Source organism: Juglans microcarpa x Juglans regia, chromosome 2D (assembly GCF_004785595.1).
Source record: "Juglans microcarpa x Juglans regia isolate MS1-56 chromosome 2D, Jm3101_v1.0, whole genome shotgun sequence".
NCBI classification, from domain to species: Eukaryota; Viridiplantae; Streptophyta; class Magnoliopsida; order Fagales; family Juglandaceae; genus Juglans; species Juglans microcarpa x Juglans regia.
This window is the reverse complement of record NC_054596.1, coordinates 29,451,276-29,474,571: the sequence shown is the minus strand read 5'-3', so window position 1 is coordinate 29,474,571 and position 23,296 is coordinate 29,451,276. Positions and strand designations below refer to the sequence as shown.

Genomic DNA, 23,296 nt, shown 5'->3' with positions numbered 1-23,296 from the left:
CTCATTTGAGAGATTAGACAATATTGAATTTTATTTGTGAGTTGAGTTTTCTCCTCTTGTTCTTGATTGAACTCTTGAACTTATCAAAGGTAAATCACAACCTTTGTGGCGTTCCTCCTTTGTAATCTGGGTTCTTGAGACGGGTTCTTCAACGGGTCTAGATTTTAATATAATCTAGGTTCTTGAAACGGGTTCTCATCGGGTCTAGATTCTCCATCCTTGACTTGATTTTTGGCTTTCTTGACGAGTTTTCAAATTGATTGTGGGTTCAAGGGAATTCATTCCCACGGGTTCATATCAAAACGAGTGAGAGTGCGGCTTCCATCATTTGGCTGTGAGCCACAACAACAGAGAGAGAAGCAGGCTAAGATGAGGAAGAGAAAAGAAATGAGAGGAAAGAAAATAGGACAAAATGTGGACTATGAGACATGAAAGAACAGGGGAGAAGAGAAGAGAGGAAGCGATAGAAATGAGATGAGAGAGAAAAATATGTCAATTTATGGTTAGGATTTTTTTTTCTTTTTTTAAAGTATAAAGGAGGGTTGGATGGGTGCCACCAGCCCGCACTTGCAATCGAGGTGGGCAAGTTGCTTGACTATCCCCTAGTGGGACGAGTGGATTGGGCGGACTGGCCAGGTTGTGGGAGCCTGCCACAACCATAATAATATGTATACCATTCACAAAGACCCCGCCTTTACATAGATCAATTTCATCATCAAAGAAATCGATCTGCTAGCCAAAAAGGAACCTTGTCCGATCTAGTGAAAATCTAGTAGTATCACTGATGAAGTCACTAGCCCATTGATGAACTCATCGGCCCTCCAAGCGCATGTTGAGTGAATGTCAAGCTTTTGTCAATCGACATTAGCAAGCTCTTTATAGAAGTCATGGTCGAGCAAGCGTTGAGCGAATGTCAAGCTAGCTTTTTGTATCAATTTCTGTCGACCATGACTCTCATAAGAGGCTATCCAAGTCAATGTGTCTTGAACTTCTGATCCAATTTCAAGCCCAACTCACCTCAAACCAATTACAACTCAATTCGACAAAGTTTTGTCATTAAAATAAAGCCAAAACAATACTTTTTACACTAACAGATGCAAAATTGTAAATAATATCTGGAAAACAAGACCATAAACAACCTCAAGTTGTACATCAAACTTTGCATGCAAACGTCAAATATCATGATACATTTAACGAATCTACACAAGCATATTTAGCTCAAAGAGTGCTCCGATTTACAACTGTGAGCAGAACATAAGCGATCCAAGGTTTTGAAATAAAATGACTAGAGCCATCCTGCTCTGTTGCATTTGAGTATTGAGATATTCTTAGGTATTCTGTGAATAATAGTGAAAAAGTAACAATAGAATAGTGAATAATAGCAAAAATTAAATAAAAAGTAATAATAAAATAATGAATAGTAGTGAGATATTATGAGTACCTGGTACCCAAACTACAAGTAAATTAAGAAGGAGAATATCCTAAATTTCGTTATCAAGTTGATATATTTTAGAAGGGTAAAACAGAAAGAGGGTGTAACTCACAAGACTTCTCTCTCAAACCCACTAATTCTTTTAAAGATAAGGGATATTTGGAGAGCTGAAATAGAATAAACAAAACACTTTTTTTGTAAGTAAACCGATGATGGAATAAGGGAATGATCAAACTTAGCACGCTCTAGCGTTGGGGATCCTCTTCTACTCCCCCGATTCTGGCCATTTAGCTTGCCATAGACCCGAAATTTCAAAACGGGCAGCAGAGTCAGGAGAGCTACAAGATTTATTATCATACACAGACTAGGCAGCAAGTGACAGTTTATTCATATTCCAATCAAGCAAGCGTTTGGAAGTTGTGAGGTTTGGTATTGATAAATTGTAAGGTTGAAGAACTCCAGCTCAATCTTCTGTCTTCCAGCATCAACAGAGCTGCTCCATATGTTCTGTTGTACCTATTTTGATTCCTCAGGATACGTCACTACGACTAAATATGCCACCATGCAAGCATAATATGACAACAGATAAATAACTCATTTTCACAAAATTAAGCTCAAGGCAAAAAGATATTTTAGAAATTGGAAGTGATAAACGTCAAATCATAGATAATACACGAAAAAAAACATTTGTTCAGCTTTTATTAAGACTCAAGCAGCCTGAAGAACATACAAACTAACCCCCAAAGCAGAAAATAGTATCCTAATCGTTTTCTGCAGCTGCAGATAGTAATTTGTGGGCTATTTGTTGAACCCCTATCATAAAAAATCCTGCAAACTGCTCCTAAGGAAACTGCTTGGCAGCTCCTCAATAATTCTCAACGCATCCTAAAGATGAAAAAATCAAGTAGCGCACCTAAATCAGAAAATGATATCCTCATCCTTCTCTGCAGCTGCAGATAATAAGCTGTGAGCTGAATTTTTTGAAATTCCTTTCTTCAAAGATACCTTCTCCGCAAACTGCTCCTCAGTTGCAAGCTGTCTCTCAATTTCCCTCTTTTTATAACCCTGTATCTTCTTTAACCTGAAGAAATCTTCCCTTTCCAGTTCATCCAACTCCCCTTTAATATAAGTAATGGTGTTCTCCAACCTAGGCTTCACAACATTCTCTAGGGCATTAACCCTTCGATTGGTGGTCTTGATTGCCTCGTCAAGAGTTAAGAATGATGTCTGAAGTGAAGCAAGCTCAACAAGAACCTCGATTGCTTTCACATAAGCAGCACGGCAGAGCTGAACCTGTTGTCCACCTCTAGCCAATCCAGTGAGGTTATTTTTGGTCTCACCATCAGTAAAATACTCAAACTTCGGGAGCTTCACACCAGCAACATTTTCTTGCCTTGATCGAACTTTAAGAGAAGCATTTTGGACATTCTCAAGGACAATGTGCTTGATGTTCTCTCCAGCAACATACTTGACTTCAGTTAGGGCAAACGAGGAGGTCTTCATGATGTCTCCCATTGATTCTTTTGTGGAGACAATCTTTTTAAGAATCTGACGGAACTGCACTGTTAAAGCATCACTCTTCTTCTTGAGAAGAGCATGACCTCTTGTAGCACCAACAAGGCGAGCTTTCATGATCCCAAGCATTGTTACAGTGGGAACTACATTCAAGCGTTGGCTTTGGCCAGACATCTTTCCAAATATCTAACCCAAGGATACAAAGTATGTTAAACATTTTAAATCAACACAATTGCTTAGTGCACTGAAGAAAAGGAGGACATGAAATAAAATAATAAAAATGCATAACTTTATAGGTCATAAGTATGATGAGAACATGCAACTGTTTATTTCCTAAAAAATACTTGAAAATGTTAACCCATCCATGCATAATCAAGAAAAGTTCCAATATCACCAAAATCCCATTTTGTATTACTAAGTGTTACACCGCCTCACAGTATACATTACAGCCAACCAAGCTAACAACCATACTAAGAATGTGGAATGTGACCATTCTATTCCAAGCCGTACAAATAATCAATGACTGGAAACCTCTAAAATAATGCATTCAAGAAGATATGGAAAGCCACGTAAAACACATCATTCCTTCCCAAGGAACCATTTCCCATTCGCATTCTGAAATATCCTCAGACTTTATCTCAAATCATCTTAATTATGAAGCTGAATGTAGTGTATTTTAATCATCACATCTTCTTACTGCGATCACACCACTAGAGCATATCTAATTTTGAAGGCCATACAACACAAAGGGGTTTTGCAAGCCCACAAGTTCCAATTCCTAATTATGAATCTACAAAAAGTAAAGCCGAATGTACTGTCTTCTAAATCCCAACATCTCAAAAGTTTGAGGTAACCAAACAAGCACAAACACAACATCAAGAAATTCATCATCCAACGAGGATGGAATTCTTTAGCATCTTACAATTTATAAAATAAACATACTTATAAAAAAAAAAATTATACAATAAACATAAAGCACTCACTTTATGTTTTATGCAAAGTACCGCTTAACTCTCTAACCACACAACCACCCACCCGGCACACCGAAATCTGTATTAGTTAGGTATTTCATGTTAATTCTTCTTTAGCCCAACCATTACTGGAAGTCCTTGGGGATTACCGATTACATCAGTTCGTACAAAACCCCGTTCATCCAGTCACCAATTATCTTTAAAAAAAAAAACAAATAAACAAACACAATTTCTGACCATTTCAAGCGTAATAGCAAGCGAAGTGCTTGATAAAAGTGATAGCTAATTCACGCACAGGTTGCTCATCATTTAGGTAACAAGAAATCGAAAAAAAATCCTAGTTTTGCCAAGTAACACAACGGTTTTTTAGCTTAATTTACAGTAGTTCTAATTTTTACATTTCTCATCTATTTTTCTTCTGTTTTATCATTTAAAAAATATTTTAGCGCCCGCATTAAAAAAAAAAAAAAGAAAAAAAAAAGAGTAATTGATCACCACTTGCTCGAGCCATTACAAGAATTACAAAATCCTGAGATCCGATTCAAAACATCTTTCATTGGGGGTTCAAATTTCCATTCCCTTCTTTGTTTCCCTATCTCAAAATTCTCACAGCGAAAAACAATAACAATGAGGACTATTTTGCTTCGTAATTAAAGTTCAAAATGAGATTTCAAAAGCAAAAACCGTAGAAATCGGAAAGAAAAAGTTAAATCATGCTCAACATTCCAATTGTGCCCAATGCAGTTAGGAACTAAACGTTATTGAACCTAAAACCAGCCATAACAGATAGTGTAACGAAAGAGATTCTTAGTATGAGATCAGACAGAGAGACCTGTAAACGGGAGGGAAAATGGTGTCCCCGGACAGGAGATTCGTCGGGATTGAGACTTTTTGGGAATTTCTTCCGTTCTTTCGTCCTTGCTGCTGCGCTGTTTCCGACGTTTGGAGTTATTTTACGAACCTTCCTTGTTCAGAATAAAACGGGTATAGAAATGATCTCCTTCGTGCTGAATTTTTTGGATCCCATTCGCCTTGCATATTTTAAAGGGGTTGTTTTTTAACAGACAAAATCATTTCAAATTCATAAACGCGACTAAAGATGATAACTTGTAAAAATTAGCATTATGTATTTATGTTCCCTCTTTTTCGGCCTCCACTCAATTAATTTCAAAATATAAACTTTTTAAGGTACAGCTAACTTTTCCCTCGTTTCTTATTGCAATTAATATATCTTCTTGTACTAGTGAAGAAGGCGCATGCATGATACGTGCACAGCTCCTCATATTCGAGGTGGCAAGCACTTCTTTCGTGGAGCTCGCTGACACGGTAAGCGTTTTGCCCCCCTGGAAAGCGTACCAAGATGGTGAGCACTTTCGTTCTATACGGTGCTTACCCACTTTTAATACATATTTAAGATTATAGTAAAAAATATAATTTATAATTTTAAGACTTATAATTTCTAACTTAAGTAATAAATTTTGATATTAAAAATTTATTTACTATATGGTAATTATATGTTTAAACTATTTTTAAACATATTACGTTTGTTTGGAAATAAATTAAAAAAATATTTTTTGATGTAAAAATTACGATTATTTGAATTTTTAAAAATTATGACCATATTCTTAAAAATTTAAAATTTGTAGTTATTTAAAAATTGTATAAGCATTTTCGTCCATTAACAGTCTTTTCAAAATTTGAATTACATTCTGCATTATCAGGAAAAACACGTTTGAGGAAGAGCATCAAAATGTTTTTCCTCAAATATTCTTTTTAGCTTATTTAAGATTAAAAGTGCTTTAATATGTAACATTTAAACAATCTAATTTTTTCATCAAAGAACTTTTAAGACTATTTAATCACTTTTTAAGACTCTTACTGCAACTCCAAGCATACCCTTACTCCCCATGTTGCTAGCTTGGATGGTGAGCACTTTCCCTTTCCACGATATTCATTAATGTGACAAACTCCATGCTCCTTTACAATGCTTGTCAAGGTGAGGCATACTATGCTTCATCCAGATTACTCACCGAGGTGATAAGCACTTATACTCTTCGTGGTGCTCACCTAGGTCAAGCATTTTTCCTTTCTACTATGCTCGCAAATGTGGTGAGCTTCATACTCATTTGCAATGTTGGCTGAGGTGGCGAGCACTTTTACTTCCACAGTGCTCCCCTGTGGGGCGAGCATTTTTGCTCTGCATGGAGCTCGCCTGGGGGCTAGCACTATTGTTGTAACGACCTGGCCCAATAATTCAAGCATACAAGTAATTAATTATTGAGGTTGATTAGGAGTTTTAATTATGTTCAATAATTAGGTTAAATCTCATTTATTATTTATTGAATGAGTTAGACTTCTTTTAGAATTTAAAGATTGGCTATTAGAAACTTATTTCAATTTAAAATATCATTGATTGAAGTCTCCTATACAGTCTCAATCACTGTCAATTCAATATTGAATAAACAATTAGATCATATTTTTAAATTCAAACTCTCTTCTTGGATGATCACGATTGAGTGTTCAGCAGATTAGTGTCACTGCATGTATTAACTGAGTCTAACTCAAACTGGTCGTCACTCTCTCCCAAATCTTTCTATAAATATATTCATTCCGCATGTTATTTGGAAAAAAACCATAAACCTCCCAGTCCAACACCATGATCGATTTTGTGTTAAAAATTTTAGGAATCAACACTACAAGGTAAGTAGTTTGATCATAAATTAGAGTTAACATATATTAGTTAGTTATATATATTATTATTAAAGCCAGTTCTTTCGAAGTCAATGTTCATGTACCACGCTTGTCATGATATTTGCAAGCATATCATTCATCATGTTTCATTCTGCATACTATAGTTATGTATTTATTATGCATCGTATGCATCTCACGTTGCATAAAACACATAAGCTTTCATAAGATCAAGTGTAAGATAAGTTCAAAATAGTTAATCAGATGGTCATTCAGATGTATGATATCAATGCAGTTTCAGGGTGGGTGTGCAAGCCACAAACTCAAGCGTGATCTACCGTAATATGCCAGAGTACTGCACAATCGACTTCCTTTACTACAGCTGGGGAAGTTAGTACACAACCTTGCATACGAGGCTAAATGTGTTAGCCAGCCAGATCAATCAGATCATTCAGTTAATTCAGATAAATCAATCATGCATAGATAAACATTAGTATGATCAGTCATGATTTTAAGTTCTCCGCATAAAATATTTTATGAAAAATCTTATGTTAAGTATGTGTTTACATTATGTTGGGTTTTTTTATTGAGTCATTAACTCATTTTAGTTTGTTTTTACATTTTTAAACCATCCCAAATTAGGATAATTATGACGCTAGAGCTGCAAGATGGGACTTAATCTATGGAGGCGTGACAGTGGCTAGATCATGTATAGAGATTTTAAGTTATGATTTTTATGGCATGGACTTTGAAAATTTTTAATAAATGCTTCTACGCACTTTCTCTTATAATATGAGTACTTTAATAAATAATTATTTTATTTATAGAATCTTTGTACCTGGCGCTTCCTTTAGAATAAAAGAAAATATTTTTAAGTCAAGGTTCAGTAGTAGCACTCCGGCTCTTGAGAATTTTTAAAAGTGACATTATTATTAACCGTGGGAAGCGAGGTGTTATAGTTGGTATTAGAGCCCAGGTCGAAGATTCTGTAGATTTCACTAACAAAAAAAAAAAAAATTAAAAGGAAACAAAGGAATTTTGAAAGTTCTCCTCAACGCATGTCTTGCTCTGTGGTAAGTATTTTTAACATTTACTATTTTATTGTTTTAATAAAAATTATGAATGAAAATTTTTTAGATACATGCATATCAAAGTTGTGGTGCCCCCAGCCCTCGCTTGAGATTGGACAGTGACTGAGACGTCGGGACATGTAACCTAAGGCTATACACCCCCCGTACATGATAGGTAAAATGCTATGCACTTAAGTACACTAGCAGTATGCAATAACATAGCAGCGGAAAATTAATAAAAGTCGGATAAACTAAGCAACGCAATATGCAATTGCAAAGCACATGGTACCATAAACTAATATCATAACTCAAAACATTGTCCAAAATGTAAACATAAGCCATAAAGGCATAATATCCCAAAAAGTATGAAGCATAATTTTAAAATTCTCAAAACACTGGATTACCACAAAAGTAACATAAATCCACAAAAGTTAGCCATAAATGTTGTTGCCTTTTTTCTTCTCTCTTTTTTTTTTTACCACAAAATACTTAAAGTACCGTACTTTTCATAACCATTGTCCCATCGGGAGACAGACACCAAAAGACCCCATGGGATTACTGAAGCCCGGGCGGCAACAAACCTAAATCCTTTTGCTACTGCCTTCACATCAGCCGAAGCCTTAGAGGCTCGCTCTAAATATGTAGACAACTGATCCATATTCCACCAAAACTTCAAGTTTTTAAAGGATTGATAAATCGTAGTATCAATTTCTATCTCACTAATACTATGTAAGATCTCCCTGAGAAGCTGAGCCGTATGAATTAGTACATCAACAATGTAGTCTTGACGAGCCTGAACAGTGAACTAGTCTTCTACCAAGGAACCGTCCTGGTTCATATTTCCTAGATATTTGAGGTACCTATTACAACTTCTACCATTCTGGTTAAGGAATGGTAGTGGAAACTACCACAATGAGATTTCAAGAAATCTTAGCAAGTAATTACACAACATACCACAGTTAATATAAGCATGCAAAAGGTATATCATGATATGAGTGCATGGACATGTACTTGATTTATGCCTTAACCAGAACTTGACTTATGCACTTGACTATTTTCAAAAGACTTCTAACAGAGACTTAAACTTTTCATGAAAACTTCTTAACTTTCTTATTCACGTGATCTTATTCAGAACTTGCTTTGTCAGAATATATCACAAGATTTACATCGAGTGGTTCTTATCATATCACGAGATTTTTATCAAGTGATCTTTATCTTATGAGCTTTTATCATTGTTCAAAGGGTGGACACAACATGGCTCCCCTCCTTGCATCGTGTGTTCCTGCTAGGTACAACATCATTAACGGTCTGTACACCGTGATGAATACGTCATAAACAGAAAATCATATTAATTCGACCTTACTTCGTCGAGTTACATGCCTTATGCACCCACTAGCATTAGGTACTTTCTCACTCTGACATCCTTTAAAAAGAATCCATTCGAGGCTTGTCGACTATTTTTCGTCGACCTAGAGATTACTACTCCATTCTTAAGCACTCCAGAATAGACAGAGGAGTTCCACTAGAATAATCCCCCGTCCCAGCACTTAGGGTCTTGATAAACGTTTAGACTCTTTTCTTTGAAAAACACTTTTCTTTAAAAATATTTTCTCCAAATGCATGTGACATGGAACTTAAGACATACGTACTTATACTTGACATGTGACATACGGGATGTCATACATAAAGTAACCAAACATAGCATGTTCAATTCATGGCATGATAACATGAAACATATGAAACATCCAAACACATTCATGGAATCATAAGAACTTGCTTTGGCCAAAACACATAGGAGTAAAAATCATGAAATTTATCACTTAAACATGTTCCAATCTTCAAGCAAATAACATAGGGATCAAACCATAGTAAAACAATTCATGAAATCATAACATTTGGCTAAGGTCCGAAACATTCAAGACACATTCAAGCCGACACTCATGGTGCATAAACTATCAACCTTAATCAAGTAAAAAATGAAACTTATAAGAGTATTTCATGGCATTTTTATCACAAATTCAAAGCATATAATTCCTTCCATAGATTGATACAAGATCATATTAACATAATCGAATTATCAATTAAGAAATAGCAAACATGGCAATGAAAAGATTTACAGAATCATATACAAATATTAACTAAGAGTAGGTTGAGTGTATACTTACAAAATCCTTGTAAAGGAATACTAGCAAGCTGTAAATCCGAATATACTATATTAGAAAGAGCATCTAAAACCCTATCTCATGTTCTTGAGTGGGTGTGTTTCTAGGGCATCACTTGGTTTCAAACCATTCGGCTTCTAGGGTTTTTAGGTTAAAATCTCATTCATTTCACTCATAAGGTAAAACAAAACCTAAGGTAGGCAAGAATACATGTGATAGTCGAAACATGGAGAATGAACTCCCCCTTCACTAATCGGCCTCAAGGGTTTCCCTTAGAAACCCTAGATTATTTCCAAGGAAATAGTAGAAAGTGTGTGTGTTCCATCTTTCTCAAAGTCAAATGAGGTTTGAATCTCATTTTTGAATTGAGAAAAGACTTATATATGAGCAAGACTTACGAGAAACCGAACCTTACCTTGCTAATCCTTGGATAGTGCCGAAATCCTTCTCTTGCAAGGATCTTCTTGTTTGGTTGGAGAGAAAACACAAGAAAATGAGAGTGCTTTCAAAGGAACATGAGAGAATTGTGTGGAGAGAGTGGAAACTCATAACAAAATCCGAAAAATGGCAAGGGAAAAGCCTCCTAGGCGTGAACCCTTCTCTTTATATATGAGACCCTTCACTTCCCTCCTTGTTTGCATCAAAACCCTTGCATGAAAGATAAGTGGCAAGGTTCTTTTTTCTCCTTTTCTCAAAACTGAAAAGCCTCTTGGAGTTCCCCACTTAGATTGCATTGGGAAAGGTCATTTCTTAGGAGGTGGCGTGTTGGACTTCCCTCATTGCACCGAAAATCCCTCTTTCCGTCTTATGCCCTTCCTTTCCTTAAACAACTTAATATCTTTTCAATGGGTAACTCAGTAAAATCATGCATGTTTCTTCCTATTCCCAACAAGAAACTCTTGGCATGGAAGACAAGTGGCATTGGGCGTGTGCCACTGCCCTAGCCTTCCTCTCCACTTTTTCATTCCCAAAGTGTTGCTTCATCTTTCCAATATACATTCCTTAGGTGACCTTTCACATACCATTGATTCAAAATACACTAAATGACAAGTGGCAAGTGAATGGAATGCTTGGTAATATGCTAGCCGAAACCCTAAGGGTAAACTTGTCCTTAATACAAAAGTCTTATCACAAAAATCTTCTAGAAACTTGGTGCATGCTTGACACATGGCAAGAGCTAGCAAAATTTGAAATCCCAAAGGCTTCCCTTCAGTTTCCTATGCAAAACTTATAGAAAAATCTATACACTTCCCTAGGCTCCCATTTCCAAGAAACCTACATTGAAACTTGAATTCTGGGCAAAGAACAATGGGTGAGGCGTGTATGCCCATCTTGGTGTTTTCCTACACCTCTCTCTCTCTCTTCCCCTTAATCTACTTTCAAGGCTAGGTTCAAGGTATAACATTTTAGCAACTTAGAATTGGATCATGGGCCTAGGACCTAAGTTTCTCATGGGCCTAAACCATTGGACCTAAGTTTCCCAAATAAGGTTGAAATTCTAATGTAAACTAGGGTCACTTTCCTAGCTTAAGTTACTACATCAAAGGTTTCTAAGGCCTTTCAAAGTAACTAAGGCTTCTAAAATGCCATGGTAACCTAGAACAAATTCTAAGGGCCAAGCCTAGACAAAAACTCGGGTCATCACAAAAGTGCACCTACTGCGTGAAATGGTTTTAGCGCAGAAGGTGAGGAAGTTCTAAATATGGGATTAGGAACCTTTGGTTTTAAGATTGATGAAGCATCTTATACATGAGAAAATGGTCTTATATTTTGTGGAGTTTGATCCAAGGAAATTAGGAATGAATATAGTGGATTTTAGAGTTATGACATAGATCTATCTATGGTATATGGTATTTCATGATAATTAGTGGAAAATATTTTATGTTCTATAGGTAACACGATTCTATCACTACGAACGAGGTGTAAGATTTAGGATTCAAACTTTGGAGAGTTTTAAGTTAGGATTTATTGAGGTTATTATTTTAGGTGGAGAATTTTATTATTATTTCATAAGGAGAGTTTTACTTATGTAGAGATTATTAGTTACTATTGCATGTAGAGTTAAGATAATTGTTAGGTGAATTTATTATTAGGCTTTTAATCGATCCCATTGTTAAGACAGATACTTGTTTAGGTTTGAGTTGCATTTGGAGTGTATGAAGAAGTTAAATGGGAAGGTGGCAGTTAAGAAGAAAGGTAATTTTTCTTTGCTCTTAGAGAATGAGCTCTCAATTGATATGGCAAAGGCTGGTCAACAGCTCTGCCAATCATAATGAATCTACTTAGTTGGACATGTCAAGGGCTTGGGAACTCTCGGACAATTCGAATCCTTACGCTGTTGACTAAGGAAAAGTGTCCCAACTTAGTTTTTCTCATGGAAACCAGGTGTTCTAAAGAGAGGGTTGATGTTGTTAGAAACACTCAAGTATGATAGTTGTTTGGCGGTGGAGAGTAGGGGCGATAGTGGGGGCTTGGTTATGCTTTGGAGGAACTCTATTAATGTGCAGCTCATCAATTATTCAAGGTGGAATATCAATGTTACTATTACAGAGAAGGGTTTAGACTCCCCTTGGATGGTCACAGGTTTTTATGGCCACCCATAAACCTCTAAGAGACATAGAAGGTGGGATCTACTTGCTTTCTTGAAGCCAAATACTCTCATCCCTTGGGTATGTATGGGGGATTTCAATGAAATTGTCAACCAAGATGAGAAGTTTGGGGCGTTGGCAAGCCCTTAGAAGCAAATGGAGGCCTTTAGAGAAGTTCTTAGTCACTACTCGAGTTCCATAGCTACTAAAGGCCAAAGACTCACTTGGTACAACAATAGGAGAGGGAAGCAGATTGTGAAGGAAAGAATTGATAGAGTTGTGGCCAACTCATAGTGGAATCTGCTTTTCCCTAATGCTACTTGTTATGCACTAGCTTATGTGAAGTCTGATCACTCCATCTACACATTCAGCTGGCTAGTAACTTTTTTACTTGGAGAGGCACAAAAGCAATTTTTAGGTATGAAGCAACTTGGGCACTTAAAGAGGATTGTTCCAACACTATTCAAATAGTATGGGCCAAACCAACTGGTGGTGATGAGCTCCATTATCATAAATAAGCTTTCCAATTGTGCAATGGTCTTAAAGCAGTGGAATTCAGCTAAGAAGAGAGAGAGAGTTCATCCAATGTTAGAAGGAAGTTGAGCAGACTTGCAAAGCTCCAAACTCCTGAAGAAGGGGATCATGTTCAAACCATACACTAGCTCCAATTAGATACGAAGAAATCCTTGGCTGAGGAGGAGTTAAAGTGGAAACAAAAGGCTAAGCAACACTGGTTGCAACATGGTGATAGGAACACTCGATTCTATCAAATGCATGCTAACCAAAGGAGAAAAACAAATGCTATCACTCAGATCACATATCAAAATGGCTTATTGGTTTCTACTAGGGATCAAATTGCTGATGTTTTCTCAGAATTTTATTCTTAGCTTTTCTCTTCATCTAACCCTTTTGATTTCAGTGATTGCCTCCAGGGTATGACTTCTAAAGTTTCTACTGAGATGAACTCCATGTTATTACTCAAATTCATGGAAAATGAGGTCAAAGATGCTGTCTTCTAGATGAGCTCTCTTGGATCCCTAGGTCCTAATGGATTCTCTGCTCAGTTCTATGAAACTAATTAGGAGAGTGTTGGCAAGAATACCTATAGATTTGTACTGAATATCCTTAACCAGAGGGGTCTTTAAAGAGTGTTAATGACCCATTTATTATTGTTATCCCCAAAGTAAAAGATCATAAGAGGGTTTCAAATTTCAGGCCTATAAGCTTATGCAATGTAAGTTACAAAATTGTTGCCAAGGTGTTGGCCAATAGACTCTAAATTGTCTTGCCTAATATTAATATCTATGAACCAAAGTGCCTTTGTCCCAAGAAGGTTGATTACTGACAGCATCATTGTTGCCTATGAGACTCTTCACTCAATGAACTCTAGGATGAAAGGAAGATCTGGATACATGGCACTCAAGCTCTATATGAGCAAAGCATATCAAAAGGTGGAGTGGTCTTTCCTCAGATCTGTCACGAAAAGGCTGGGATTTGATCAAAAGTGGATTTCTCTGGTTATGGAGTGTATTTCATCTGTGTCTTACTCTCTTCTACTGAATGGAGAGAAAAAATCATCCTTCATTCCTACTAGATGCCTTAGACAGGGAGACTCTCTATCTCCCTATATATTTATCATATGTGCTGAGGCATTATCTAATTTATTACAGCAAGTTGAGGCAAAAGGGAGTGTTTCGAGTGTACTTGTGGGCAAAGGTCCAATTTGCATTAACCACCTCTTCTTTGGAGATGACAACATCTTGTTTTGCAAAGCTAACTCATTGGAATGGAGTAGAATCTGCACATACTGGAAACCTATGAGAAGGCCTCAGGTCGAATGCTCAATAAAGAAAAGGTAGCAATTTTCTTTAGCAGGAGTACTGCTACTGATCTTCAGAGGAATATTTTGAGGATATCTGGGATTAAATCAACTGGATCTTTTGAGAAATACCTGGGACTACTTGTTATGCTTGGTAGATCAAAAGCTACTGCTTTCCACTCTCTCATTGACAAAATTTGGTCTCGGATTACCAACTGGAAAACTAAGAGCCTTTCTACTGCAGGAAAAGAAGTTCTTCTCAAGGCAATCCTCCAATCCATTCCTACATACACAATGGACATCTTTCTCTTGCCTAATTCTATCACTTAGAGACTCAACAAGTTGCTAAAGAAGTTCTGGTGGGGCTATAATGAGGACCAATCCAAAATTCAATGGTTGAAATGGGATAGATTGAGTCAAGCAAAGGATAGAAGGAGGTTAGGCTTCAGAGATTTCAAGAGTTTTAATTTGGCCATGCGTACTAAACAAACTTGGTGTTTGATCCACAATCCTAACTCCCTCACTACTTAGGTCATCAAGCAAAAATATGTTCTTAGTGGGAATCTTTTGGAAGCTAAGTTGGGCTATTGACCTTCCTATCTTCGGAGAAGCATCTTGGCTAGTATGCAATTATTGAAAGAATGACTCATGTGGAGGATTGGTAATGGCAAGCAAGTCAGCATTTTGTGTGATAAGTGGATCCCTAACCCTCATTCTTTTATGATCCAATCTAAAAGGCCTGAGTTGAGGAGTTTAGGTGGGTTGTTGATCTTACTGATCTTGATTTGAGGAAGTGGAATGATCATGTACTAGGAAACCTGTTTACAACTCAGGAGATCGAACTCATCAAGTCCATTCCATTTAGTATTGGAGGAAGAGAAGACCAGTTGGTGCGGAGGTGTATAAACAATAGACTATTTTCTGTCAGGAATGCATATCATCTTCATAGAGAAGTTTTATCCAGATCTAAGGATGGCCCTTCTCATGACAGATTGCAGGTTAAGATTTGGAAATCAATTTAGAAGTTGCAGGTTCCTATTGCTATTAGGATGTTTGTATGGAGAGCTTGTAATGAGGCATTGCCCACAATGGCCAATCTGAACAAAAAGAAACTTGTGGAAAATGATAAATGCCCTATCTGTTAGCTTGAGATTGAAACCTCAGGCCTTGTTTTATGGACTTGAGGAGCAGCTAAGGATGTTTGGGCCCAAGGGTGTAGGAAAATTCAAAACATGAGTATGGAATGCCCTGTTTTCCAAGATATTTGGAGTTTTCTTATTGATAACCTGGAGCAGGCAGAGCTCATGGAGGTCGCCATGATCACTCGACAACTTTGGTCTAGAAGGAATGACTTTGTTCATGGTAAAGGATTTTTGCATCCTAACTTGCTTATCAACAATGCAAGAAGAGATTAGGAACTTTTTAATTGCCCACAGAATATAAAACCACCAAGTTCAAGCTACAGAAGTGATCCACATCCTAGTTGCTAGTTGAAGCCTGAAGCCAACTGAAGGGACTTAAAACTAAATTGGGATGCAGCTATTAATGGGAAAAATGGTTTAATTGGAGTTGCTGAAGTTTTAAGGGATTGTTCAGTTCAAGTTATTAGCACTCTCCGAGCTAGAAGACATCTGAGAGTTAGCCCTTTCAATGGAGAAGCTTATGCTTTGCTGTTGGGAGTTCTCTTCTGCAAGGAAATAGGCATAAACAAGTTCATGCTTAAAGGTGATGCATTGCAGGTGGTTAACATTTGAAGGAACCTAAGCATGATTGGAGCTATGGAGGTCTATTGATTGAAGATGCAAGGAAGTTGTTCAATTCATTTGCAGAGTGGTCTATCACTCACACTAGAAGAGAGACCAATAAAGCAGTTCATGTTTTAGCTAAGAATGCTTTAAGTTGTGTTGATGATCTGCATGAACTGGAAGATATTCTAAGTTACATTTTTCAGATTGTTATTGATGAGATGTTGTAATTCTTTATAAGCAATAAAAAGATATATTGTATTAAAACAAAAAGGGTTTAGTAAAGCATCAGACCAAAATAGGGGACGATTATAATTGTTGGAGTATTAAGTTCAACTAAACAAATGGAGATATTCAGACAATCATAGTGATTACATCACGAGTAACCCAGACATGACTAACTAGGAAAATGATATTTGCGAGACACACTCTGAACTCGAGACAAAACGTTACATGAAATGAAAGGACATATGACCTGACGTAACATAACGTGTTATGTACGTGAGACGTATGAATGACGTAACATGAACCAAACAAATAGTATGTAACATGGCATAATATGTAACAGAAAAATATTATGTAACATGTCATATCATGTAATAGACAAACATTACGTGACATGGCATAATCTATAACAGACAAACTATTACATGAGATGGCATGACGTATAACATACAAACCATTACGTGACATAGAATATCATGTAACAAACAATATTACGTGACATGGCATAACATGTAATAGATAATATAACGTGATAGTGTATATTTATGTGACAAATAAATATTTCGTGATAGAATATAATGTGTAACAGTCGTACATGGATATGGCATAGAATGGTATACATGCTAACATAAGTACATAAACAGTAGTTCCCTTACCCATCACGCATATATAGTAATTGATAGTAAGTTAGAAGCTAACTTATAATGATTGTTGCATTTATGGGAAAAAACATAAAATACGTGAAACTATAAGCAGAGATTTTAAAGGTTAGAAACTTTATCACTAATAACTTAGTAACATAAAAAATGATAAATTAGAGTAAAATTACCATTTACCCTCAACATGTGGAAAAATGATCATTTTACCCCTAACTTAAGGATTTTACATCCTAACTTCAAAAGTCACGAAAATTTATATTCCTCATGTAAATTTTGTCCTAAACTCAAATATCTAATTAGAAAAATTTAAAACAAATTATAACCATGAGAAAAACACTATAGCTGAAACACTCCAAAGGCCATATCTTTTGATTTTGTTGCAATTTCATATAACTTTAAAACTTATGCTCAAACCAAAATATTGCAACAAAGATCCTCATATCCTAAGCTTAAAAATATGCTTAAAACATCCAAAAGCTTCAAAATTTTTAAGCATATATATTTTTATCTATCTAAAAACCTTAGACTTTTAACTAAACCGAGTATCCTTATACATAAAAATATATATATTTACAAATCAACATCTAAAAGCTTCAAAACAACATCCTAACATGTAGAACAAAGGCTTAGGACCATCAAATAAAAATATCAAAGTTCTTGGAGTAAGATTAAACCACAAAAGATCCAAACTTTCTTTAAATATAAACTGTTTTTCTCCTTCCAGTTTCTAAGTTTCTAGTTTTGAGAAAATAATTCATCAAAAACTCTTATCATGCAATGAATCCTTAGCAAGAATTCATATAAATATGTTAACAATACTCCACAAAAATTTCGGACCAAGATCTTTCCATTAGCTTGGTTAAAAGCTAATTCATCAAAAACTCTTATCATGCAATGAATCCTTAGCAAGAATTCATATAAATATGTTAAAAATACTCCACAAAAATTTTGGATGAAGATCCTTCCATTAGCTTGGTCAAAAGCTCTAAAATACAACATACTATCCTGTTTATTGCCTAGAAGATCATTTCCATGGTTAAAACAACTTTTTTAATCAAAAGACCATTAAATCAAATCAAAAAGGTACCCACAAACACTAGACTAAAATAAAAACAAATTTCATGAAGGAATTATCATGAGCAAATCCTTACAAGGGTTTCAAAAACTGCAAGCAAAAAGGCTTATAAAACTGCCTGAGAGAGCTTCTAAGTTCCCCTCTAGAAAACATGTGGGAAAAGAGATGAAATGAGGAAGTGAATAGTCTGCACTCTTCTTTCACAAATTGAAGGGTGAAGTGAGGTTTTGAGTGACACTTGAGTGATGGAAGTCTTGGCCAAAACAAGGGCAAACTGCCCATGGTATGGGTACCTTGAGGTGCCATGTAGGTGGTTGTGGTGAGGTGGCCTTTACTTTCCTATCAAGGACTATTTGAGGGCTGTCTTGAGCAGTGAGATCTCAGCCTTGGGTGGGTGGAAACTTTCTCAAGAAACTTTGTCAAGGTGGCTAAAATTCATGGGCCTAATGGGCCTTAACCGAATGGGCTTCATTTTGGGGTTTAAAGAGGGTTGGGTTACGGTTTGAGATACTATTGAATTCAAATCCAATTTTTCTTGGCGCAATAAAATTTGCAAGATTTAAATGGTTGAATAATGATATCATATCATGAATTTGAGAGATTAATAGCATATAGAAGTGGTTTAATCAAGTGATTAAACACAATGCTAAAAATCGGACCCATTAGGGTTTTGAAATCAAGTTTGGGGTAACTGTTTAGGTTTTCAATTTTCCTCTAAAATTTTAGGGTTTCAATTAGATTCTAAGTATTTAGGGTTTCACTAGGGTTGAAACCCTATTTGGTTTGGCACAACATAGTTAGTTAGATGGAATAATATTTTGCTTAGGTGACATGACCTCACATCTTGATTTCCTTCACATTTCCATCTCATGAATCCTCTTGGTGCCAAGTGTCCAATATTATTCACCAAGTGTGGCTAAGATCTTACCGACTGTCCAAACAAAACTTCTCTAACTTAATTTGGACATTTCACACTATAATTTTGAAAACACTGCACTTGGTGCTATTATCAAGGTTACTATTCATTCAGGAAAAAGTGAAAATAAACTTTGCACTGTAAAATTCTAAATTTACATACTAACCTAATAGTACAAATTGTTTATCGAAATTCAACTCCAATGGGTCTCGAAATAATCAAAATCCCTTTTCAAACACGTGTTTCGTCCGAAAACTAAAAACAAGTTTATTGTACCATAAAATCATAAATAATCAACTCAATCTAATGGCACAAATTGTATCCCATTCTAACTCTTCTAACTACCTCAAATAAATCACACTTCTGTCATCATAATGAGCGGTAACACTAATTATGCTAACAGATTAAAATCTACCCGATTGGTCGATTCGTGAAAACTTACGGAGTTTTCATGAGATATCTAAAGCTAAAGAAATTCATCCCATGAGTTTCAGGTGGGCTGTTACAGAAATGTGAGACAAAAGTCTTAGAGAAATATTTAGCACCTAGAATAGTATTTTCAAAATCACAATATGGAATATCCAAATTAGGTTAGAGAAATTTTATTTAGACACTTAGAAATTTCTTAGCCATACTTGGTGAATAGTATTGGACACTTGGCACCAAAAGAAACCATGAGATGAAAAATGTGACGGAAATCAAGTTTTGTGATCATGCCACCTATGCGAAACCCTATTCCATCCAACCACCCAATTGTGTCAAACCAAAAAAGATTTCAACTTTAATGAAACCCTAAACACTTGAAATCCTATTAAAACCCCAAATAGTTTTCCCAAATCCCAAAGTTTGCCTCCAAACCTGAAATGAATCTAATTTTAGTTTAGTGTTTAATTACTTGATTAAATAACTTACACATGATATTAACCACTCAAATTCATATTATTATATCATTGTTTATTCTTTTAAACCTAGAAAATTTTATTGGGCCAAGAAAAATTAGATTTGGACTTGATAGCAACCCAAACCCCATTGAAACCCTAAATGGAAGCCCATTCGGTTAAGGCCCGTTAAAGCCCACAAAATTGAAATACCAAAGCAAGGCTTGTGGAGGAAGTTTCCTCCTACCATGGCGGTCCAATCACTGCCCAAAGCAATCCCAAATAGTGCATGATGGGAAGGCCAAGGGCCACCTCACCCCTCCCTCTCACACGGTAGCTTGACCATAGGTTGGTCATACACCCATCACTCTAAGTTCAATCACACCCCTCATATCACCCTCTAGATGTTTAAGAGGCAGCCAAGTCCTTTCCCCTTTCATTTGACCACTTTCCAACCCTTTTCTTGGAGAGAAAATCAGAGAAGCTCTCGGATAGATTTTATGGCTTATCTTGCTCAACTCTTTGAAGTTGTTGTAAGTATTTTTTTTCACAAAGTATCCTCACATAAGTTAATCCTCTTCATGTCTAGTTTCTGTTGGTACATTTTATATTAAGTTTCATGGTCATTTGATGGTTAAAAGTTGGTTTAAGAATGAAGAGGTCATTGTGGGCGATAATCTGGACAGTGTGTGATATTTTGATGATTTTGACCAAGTTATTGGCAAGATCTTGGTCTTATTTTTCTATGGAGTATATATAACATGCTAATATATAATTTTGATTAAGATTCATTTCATGGTATAAGTTTTTTATGAGATTTTTACTTAGATCTAAAAAGTTGAAAATTGGAAGGTTAAAAATAATTTCTATTTTGACTAAGCTTGAATCTTTGGTTGTGAAAGCATACTTCAATGGCTTTAGTATTTACATGTTAGGATGTTAGGTTTATGATTTATGGTGTTTTTTTTTAAGATATGATTTTGTTTACATGAAGGAGTTCAGATAGGTCATGTGTTTAAGGCTTTTGGGAAGATTGATGTTTTGATGCAAATTTGGCCATGCAATCTTGAGTTTGATACTTCAATCTATTTTAGGACATGATTTATAATCATATGATATTTTCGATTTATGATTAATTCATGAAATGTTTTAGATCAAATGGTTTTATCAAAACCAAACCATATATAGGAATCGGTTTTTGTGAATGTGTTAAGGTTGAGTGCTTTAAGAAGGATTTTTGTATTTTTGTGATTTTGCCTTGATGATTCAAAGCATGATAGTTGATAGGAATCTGTTATGAATGTATTTGAAGTTTTTTTGTGAACTTTTAGAGTTCTTAGAGTTGTTTTAAAAAAAGAGATGAAACCTTGACAGTCAAGGGTTGTGTTTAATGTTAAAAATATGAAGTTTTGCATTGAAAATACTTGTGATTTTGTGAAGTTAGTTTTGTTAGCTTTTCTTATATATTATTTGATCATAGGATATGATTTTACATATTACAATATTTCAGTTTAAGCATGAGAAGTGAGTTTTGATAGAATGGCAACAAAAATCAAGGGATTTGGCCCATGTATGTTTTGGCCTTGTCATGTTTCACATAATTGTGATGTGTTTTAAATTTTTCTAATTAAATATTTGAATTTAGGACAAAACTCATATGAGGAATATAGCTTTTGGTGAGTTTTGGAGTTAGGATGTAAAATCCTTAAGTTAGGAGTAAAATGGTCATTTTCCTCTATGATAGTATTTTTATGTTTCTAAACTGTTAATGATATGTTTTTGACGTTTGCAAATCTCTACTTACAATTTTTCGTATTTCACACATTTTAATTCGTCACACAACGATCACTATAAATTAGCTTTACTGTCAGATTATTGTGTATGTGTTGGTAAGGGAACTGTTGTCTATGTTCTTATGTTATCATATATGTTATGCTATATCATGTCACTACATATATGTCTATTACACATTATATTTTGTCATGCAATGTTCATCTGTTGCACATTTTATTCTGTCATGTAATATTTATCTATTTCACATTGTGCCATATCACAAAATGTTTATCTGTTACACACAAATATGCTATGTCACTAAATATTTTATGTTACACAAATATGCTATGTCACGAAATGTTTATCTGTTACACAAATATGCTATGTTACAAAATGTTTATCTGTCACACGTTATTAACTTATTCCATATCACAAAATGTTACCAATTACATGTTATGCCATGTCACAAAATGTTACATGTTACATCATGAAATGTTTATATGTTTCATGTTATGTCATCTCATTTGGCTCACGTACATGTTATGTCAACTGTCATCTTGTTTCACGTCACATCATATCTCGAGTATAGAGTATGTCTCGGAAATAGTATTTTTTTAGTCAATCATGCCTAGGATACTCGTGACGTAATCATTATGATCGTCTAAGTATCTCGATTGATAATTCATGCGAGGTACTTTCGATGTAATCATTTTGATTGTTAGAATACCTCAAATGCTCTTAGCGTAATCTTTCTAATTGTCAGAATATTACTAGGTACTCTTAGCTTAATCATTCTGATTGTTAGGGTATTTCATTTAAAATACTCAAGATATAATCATTATGATTGTCTGAGTATCTCTGACGGAATATGTTGGGAAGAATCATTTAGATTGTTCACTATTCCTGATGAAACAACTGATGAAATCATTTTGATTGTCAGAGTTCCTGTTCAGTCTCATGTTCAGTTCATGTTCAAGTTCAATTCATGTTTAGTTCATGTTCAAATTCATGTTCAAGTTCAATTCATATTCAGTTTCAGTTCAAGTTTATATTCACATTTCAATTCATGTTATTTCATGTTCAGTTCAAATCATGTTATGTCATGTTTAGTTTCAACGTCACGACAGTTCAGTTCTTTCATGTCAATGCATGTCATGTTATTTATTAAGTCACTTCAAACTTATTTATGATCATGTTATGCATCCATGTTTTTACTATCATGTATGCATCTTTAAACTATAAGTTAAGATCTTTGTCAACTTGTCGAAATTTGTACTTAAATCTCACCATGGTAGTCTCAACTACCATTCTCCCCAGAAGGGTAGACGATGTGTCAGGACGAGGAGATGCAACAGATGCTGGCCGACTGGAGACGGTCGATTAGGCAACGTAGGCACGACGTGGAGCTCATAGCCTCCATGCTCCGATTCATAGATTGTATTATGGCATCCCTGACCGAGTTGCACGAGCTACTCGACTGATTAGCCTAGTAGACTATTTATTTTATGCATGTACTTAAAGAGCTCTGACTATTCAACTTTTGATATTACAGACCCTTTTGACTTATGTTGTTATTGTGAATGTCTATCACTTTAATATTTATGTATTATGTTTCAAAGCTTTTGGGATATATTTCATTTGGTGCATAGCATTGCTAAAAAAAAACTTATTATCCCCTACGAATATTGCATATTGCTATATGCATGATACGTGAATTGCATCTTTAATTATCATGAACAGGGGCAGGTAATCTCGTATTACATGTCCCGACACTTTAGAA

At 35.5% G+C, this 23,296-nt stretch overlaps 1 protein-coding gene across 2 annotated transcripts; it reads right to left on the bottom strand.

The window, feature by feature from the left end:
• Window positions 1–2,081: 2,081 nt before the first annotated feature.
• LOC121250216 (V-type proton ATPase subunit D-like) lies at window positions 2,082–5,085 on the bottom strand. 2 transcript variants are annotated; one of them, XM_041149241.1, is made up of 2 exons: window positions 4,751–5,085; window positions 2,082–3,156 (listed from the first exon to the last, which is right to left on the bottom strand). In XM_041149241.1, the coding sequence occupies exon 2, from the start codon at window positions 3,119–3,121 to the stop codon at window positions 2,351–2,353; it is 771 nt and encodes a 256-aa protein (XP_041005175.1). In that variant the 5' UTR covers window positions 3,122–3,156; window positions 4,751–5,085; the 3' UTR covers window positions 2,082–2,350. The 2 variants fall into 2 exon arrangements, with proteins under 2 accessions (XP_041005175.1, XP_041005176.1); XM_041149242.1 differs by having other exon boundaries at window positions 2,082–3,133.
• Between the last annotated feature and the right edge of the window lie 18,211 nt (window positions 5,086–23,296).